The 6,000-nt window shown below is 45.5% G+C and overlaps 1 protein-coding gene across 2 annotated transcripts in view; it reads right to left on the bottom strand.

The window, feature by feature from the left end:
- Positions 1–3,177: 3,177 nt before the first annotated feature.
- The window catches only part of Prr5l (proline rich 5 like), a 77,964-nt gene continuing 75,141 nt past the window's right edge, over positions 3,178–6,000 (bottom strand). For both annotated transcript variants that reach the window (XM_027422399.2, XM_035446326.1), the window contains exon 9: positions 3,178–4,428. In XM_027422399.2, the coding sequence (XP_027278200.1) occupies positions 4,037–4,428 (392 nt within the window). In that variant the 3' untranslated portion in view covers positions 3,178–4,036. The remainder of the gene's footprint in view (positions 4,429–6,000) is intronic.

Raw genomic sequence — 6,000 nt, 5'->3', positions numbered from 1 at the left:
GTATTTAAGAAGGGAGATAAAATCTCTACATTCTCTTAAAGGTATGTGAAGTCCTGGGCTGAGCTCATAAACAGGACTAAACATTATTCAAAGGCTGCTTGAAGTTATTGCTAAAATCTGCCAGATTTATAAATAGACTAACCAAATCTGTCATACAAATGTAAAGGCCCAAAAAGAGATTTTGAACTTGCTTATTGGTGCTAATAGCAAATAATATTTGTTAAGTTCATAATTATTACATTTACAAAGTATTAAGTTTTAAAGGTACACATAAATGGGCAATATGGAAGAGGGGCACAAACCACCCAAGTCTCTTCTGCCTAGGACACTGGACTCTCCTTGCCCAGCTCTTGACCTTCTGGAAGAAGTCAGTCCTCAGCTTCTCTGGAAACCACGATACCATCATTCACCTCATAGTAGGTACTAGTAAGCTCCAGGCTTGGCTGCTCTGTTCTTCCTTTTCTCGCAAGCCAAGATGCCTCCTGGAGCAAAATGCCATAACATTAGACTTGGGGCTTGGGTTCCAATCCTTCCAGTCTCCAAGGAAGCAGGCACCTGGATCATTTTCCCACCACTGTATTTCTAGTGCCAAGAAAAGTGCTCATGCAGTGGAAGCTGTCCCTGAGTATAGTGGGTAACTTGGCACATAAATAAATGTGTACAGTGGTATACCATCATGCCACAGATGTGCCGGTGACTATAAACCAATACACTCTGTTAATCTCACAGTTCTTCAACTTAGAACCAAGGTGTCTGGGCTGTGTAACTTTCAGGGAGCTCCCAGGCACAATGTTCCTTGCCTATGCAGCTTCCAGGGACTGTCCCTATTCCTCTGCTAAGGCCTTACTTCACCACTGAGATAGAACGACTGACTGCCCAATGACCATGTACCAATACATGTGTAATTAATCAGCCAAGACAGCACCTCTCCAAACACTTTCACTAAGCCTCCTGAGGCCTCAAACTAATACTGCCCTTCTAAAAGTACTTATGCAGAGAGTAAAACATTATAAATTTCTTCTGTCAAATAGAATCAGAAAGGAATACTTGAGGAGCGCATAATAAATGTAATACTGTAAGCATTCCCTCGAGGTCAAACACTCTGGAAGGAAAACCTCTTCAAGGGCTTTTTTTAGTGGTTTCTACATTCTACAGATGAGATGCTGCTCCAGGAAAACTTTCCTACCCAGACTAGGATGGCCGATGAAACCAAGGACGGAGGCCTGGCTCTGGAGAGGAGGCGATAGGAGAGTGATGCAGGTCTCACACAGGCAGTGCAAGCAGTTTTGAGGGCAGAATGCTTTACTGTTCAGCAAATTCAACCCAAACACACTTGCAGCACTCTGCATCGCAGCACCCATGACACAAACAAAACAGCATTTATTGTATCTATTTTGGAAACAAATAATAAGAAAGGAGTTCAGTTTGTGAGTTCCCTCAGAGCCCAGAGTTGGGATTACTGTCACTAAACTTCAACCTAGGGAAACCCCTGGCATTGACAGCAAGATGAATCTAATCTCTCTGGCACCAGGGGAAGGAAACCTGGTTAAAACACTCTTGCAACAGGTCTGATGGCCAAAGCCCACAAACGCCATAAAATGTTGATGTGTACAGTCTGGGATATTTCTGTACTAATACCAAGTGTGTCCAAAGAGAAACTTGTAAACTGTTTAAAGTCAGCAGCAATGGAGTTCGACAGCCTGTACACTTTCAAAACAAGAGCTCATGTATTATACTGACAACTGCTGTCCTTGACAGAGACAACCAAGATAAGAAAAACAGCATATTTAAAATATGCACTGTTAATCTTATCAATGAAAACAGCAAACCCAGACATGACTAATTAATTACTTTGCCTGGATCAACAAATAATCTCAAGTGTGTGTTTGGTGTACTAATAAGGACCTAGCCTTCAGTTAAGTTAAATAAACTGCAATGTTCTGCCCGCTAACACATGTTAATTAACTTATGGAGGACTTTTTTTAAAGTTAGTGTGTGTGTGTGTGTTTGTCCAAGTGTATGCATGCATACTACATGCATGCAGGTGCCCTTGGAGGATAGAAGAGGGCATCAAATCCCTGGGACTGGAGTTAAAAGCAGTTGTAATACAGGTGCAGAGAACTGAACCCACATCTTCTGGTCTTCTGTAAGAGCAGAAAGTGTCCTTGAACCAAGCCATCTCTCCAGCCCCCAACTTGTAGACTTTGGACATTTCTCTTTGTGTATGAGGTGTGTGTGTGTGGGTGTGTGTGTGTGTGGGTGCGTGAACGCGTGCGCATATATGGGTTCACACATTGTGTGTACATGTATGGGTGTATGTGTGTGTGCAAGTGCATGAGCACAGGTAGGTGACATTTAGACATTTCTCTTTTGTTATTTTCTCTTGGAAGGACCAAACTGAAACATTTTTAAAAACTAGATTTCTAAAGCAGAACCCCTGAAAACAAAGCTGTGGTGGTATTTCAGATCTTTGCTCAGAAGGGAGACACACCAAGGCTTGCATGAGAGTGAACGGCCTCTTCTTCTGTTGGTGGCTATGTATCAAGATCCCATCAACCAAATTTCCAAAGACTGACCAGATCCTGAAAGGCCCTCACACACCAAGAGCAGGATCAGGAGAAACTTTCTATGTTTTTCTCAGCTCTATTAGCAAGACCAATCAATAGACAACTACAAACAGGAAGCCAGGGATTCAACATAGACAAAAAAAAAAAAAAAAAAAAAAAAAAAAGTTCCCCACCCCCAATCTGGAGGGAACATTAGGGAGGACCTAGCACAGTAACAAAGCCTGCTGCCACAAACAGCATCATGAGACAGATTTGACAGGAATCCCAGACATTTCTGGATACTTTGTAATCTCAAGGAATAAACATCCCTCCAAATAAAATGTGTCCACATGCCCATCTCTCTCCATCCACGTAAAGCACACACACATTCCAGTCACTACACGTCTATGCTCAAGAGGCAGGCTCCTGACTCCAGCGTGGCCATCCCAAGAAGTCGAGGCACTTAGAATACCGGCCATTCCAGACAGCTCTGGCTCTCCCAGAGTTCTGAGGTATGTGAGTCCTGCCAACTACTGATCCTGGTGTTCTCAACTATTTCATCACCTTTTGAAGGGGTACACTTGTGTTTAGTTTGCAAACACACTCCACTGGAAATGAACAGTGCAAGGTCCGATGTGCAAATATTTGCAAACTTTGTTTTTTTTTTTGAACAATACACATTTTACAAATTCAAGTGAAATCCAGGTACAGACTAGGTTAGTTGCTGTCAGCCAGCCTCTCATATACACAACAGGAAAGTGGTCAGTTCCTGAAACTGGAGCAGGATTAAGGCACCGGTGACTGAGAAGGTTCACTCATGGAGTCTAGCAGGAAGCCCGAGAGGAACATGCTGAGGCTGAATATAAGACAGGGCTGCTCCAGCCTGGTAGATTCTCCTAGGTAAAGCCCTTCATGTAGATAGCACATGACATCTGGACATATGTAGGGATGATGGACCCCCTCACCCACGAATAGGATAATGCTTTCAAGGTAACTGCATTATAAGGACACAGTCCCAGGGCCATATGTGACAAGGGCTACAGTTGACTTCCATGCTATATATAACCTCTACTATTCTTTCCACTCATTGGCTTCTGCTACTTAGGATCTTTAGGGAAACTACAAAGGCCGGGGCACTATAGATGCTCATGTGTGGTCCAACCTTCTGCTATGGTAATGCCAGAGCATTATATACTAGGGACATCAGCCAGCCCAATAGGATGGGAAGGGCCCAGAAATGAGGATCCAGGTGAAGCAGGGTAGGCTTGACATCAGGAGAACAGTGGCATGAGGAGCTAGCTAGTCACAGACACCAGAGTGGGGAGGTTTGCAGATGTTTCCAGGGGGCATGGAGACTTGCCTTACACCCTAAAAAATAAGGCAGTGTCGCTCAAAGCAAGAGCCCCAGGATGATCCATGGAGGAGACACACCCACACAGTCCTCATTCCTGACTACAAAGTAGGCACAAGGAAACCCTGGAGGAGTCAGCTCAGCTGAGGGAAGCACAGTTCATCCCTGAGTCCTCCTGGCTGCCACTTGCTACATCTTCTAGTTCCAGTTCATCGGGGCTATCCAGGATGCTGGGCTCACTGGAGCACTGGCGGTGTGGTGGTGGGAAACTGGGTGGCAGGAGCAGATGCTTGTCCTCACTGCCAGCCTCCTCCCCCAACCCTGAGTGCATCATGGTGGCCATGGCCAGCAGCTGGATGTCCGAGTGTGCATTGGCCACTGTGTGCCGCCGAACGCTGCCACACTTCTCCAGATACGCCTCTCCTTCCTGCTCTGTTAGTGGAGTCAGGACCATCTCCCGGCCAACAGAGCTCATCAGAGAGGCATAGTTCAGGACTGTCACCTTAGGCCGGACCCTGGAATGCCTCCTAGCTGCAAGAGAAAGAGCAACAATGTGACTGAGGAAAGGTAACAGACAGTGATCAGAAGTTTCTCCTGAGATGGAGAGGGAGGGAGGAGTAGTTCAGCTTCCAGGAATAGCTTTAGGTAGGGGCCCACTGAATACAGTGGAGGACAGGACCATCTAAATGTCATGCAGTTTTACTTGTTTATACCAGATCCTGTATCCAGTTAACTAGAATCCCACAATGAACAGTCACCTAAAACTTTCCTGGATGGAGTGAACACACAATGCCCCCCTTTCCTGGTGCTGCCTGAGCCTCACTGAATTGGCCTCTAATTCCATTGTAACCTTCTTCCCTGAAGACATACACATTAGCCAGGGATTCAGAACCCTGCTCAGAAGGTGACAGACAGCTGCATGTCAGGAGGGTTGGGCTGCCTCAAGAAAGTGGTTGCCTTCCAAGCCTGAGGACCTGAGTCTGATCCCAGGACTAAGCAAAAAGGCCAGATGCAGTGACCTGAGCTGGTAAGTCCAGAGCTGACAGCTCTGGGGACAGATAGATCCTTGGGGCTGGCTGGTTAGCCAGCCTAGCCTATCTGGCAAGTTCCAGGCCAGTGAGGAACCCTTTCTTAAAAACAAAAACAAACAAACTGAAACCAAAATCCAACCAAATAAACAAAAAACCCAGGCACTAGGGAGATCACTTAGTGGATAAAGCACTTGCTACAGAAGCCTGAGGACCAGAGTTCAGATCCCCAAAACCCATGTAAATACCATGTGGGTATGATACCTGCACTCAGAAGGTAGAAACAGGAGATCCCTGGAGCAAGTCACCTAGCTAGACTAACCTGTATCAGTGAGCTCTGGGTTCAGTTGAGAGCCCCTGTTGCCATAAATCAAGTGGAGAGTACAGTCTATAACTGTTGCTTTTTAGCACTATGTTGCAGAAATTTCATATGCATGAGGCTTTTGAGGGATAAGCCTGTTATCCCAGCTACTCTGGGAGCTGAGACATGAGGATCTCAAGTTAAAAATCTGCCTGGGCTACAGAGCAAGTTCAAGGCCAGTCTAAGCAACTGAGACTTTGGTGTACCTCGATGGTAGAACATTTACCAAGCATGAATGATGACCTAGGTTCAAATCTAATAACCACAAAAAAATAAAGTATTTAGCATGCATTCTGGACTCCTGATAGAAGCTGAACCTAAATCATAACACATCGAGATAGTACTAGTGTCTACTTTAAGGAGGAGAAAGCTGAGTATCACAGAGGTAGGATATTTACCCAAGGTAGCACAGCTAGAACACAGTCAAGCTGGGACTCAATGAGTTCTGCATCACTCCAGACCTTGCTTTCCCTAGCTGCCCATACAAAGCCCACCAAGAAATATTACAGGCAAAGAACCCTGAGGGAGGACAAGCCAGTGGGGCTCACAGGTGGGAAAAGTGTCTAGGATAATCAAGGTACTAGCTAAGGATGGACACTGGAATGCGCCTTCAGAGTGGTAGAAGGTCTTGAAGAGGATGGATGAGGCAACATTCTGAATGGTGAGACTAGCCTGAGCAAGTTGCTCGATGAGCCCTAGGGTCGCAGCATTGCA

Source organism: Cricetulus griseus, chromosome 6 (assembly GCF_003668045.3).
Source record: "Cricetulus griseus strain 17A/GY chromosome 6, alternate assembly CriGri-PICRH-1.0, whole genome shotgun sequence".
In the NCBI taxonomy this organism is placed as follows: Eukaryota; Metazoa; Chordata; class Mammalia; order Rodentia; family Cricetidae; genus Cricetulus; species Cricetulus griseus.
This window is presented reverse-complemented; position numbering and strand designations above follow the sequence as displayed.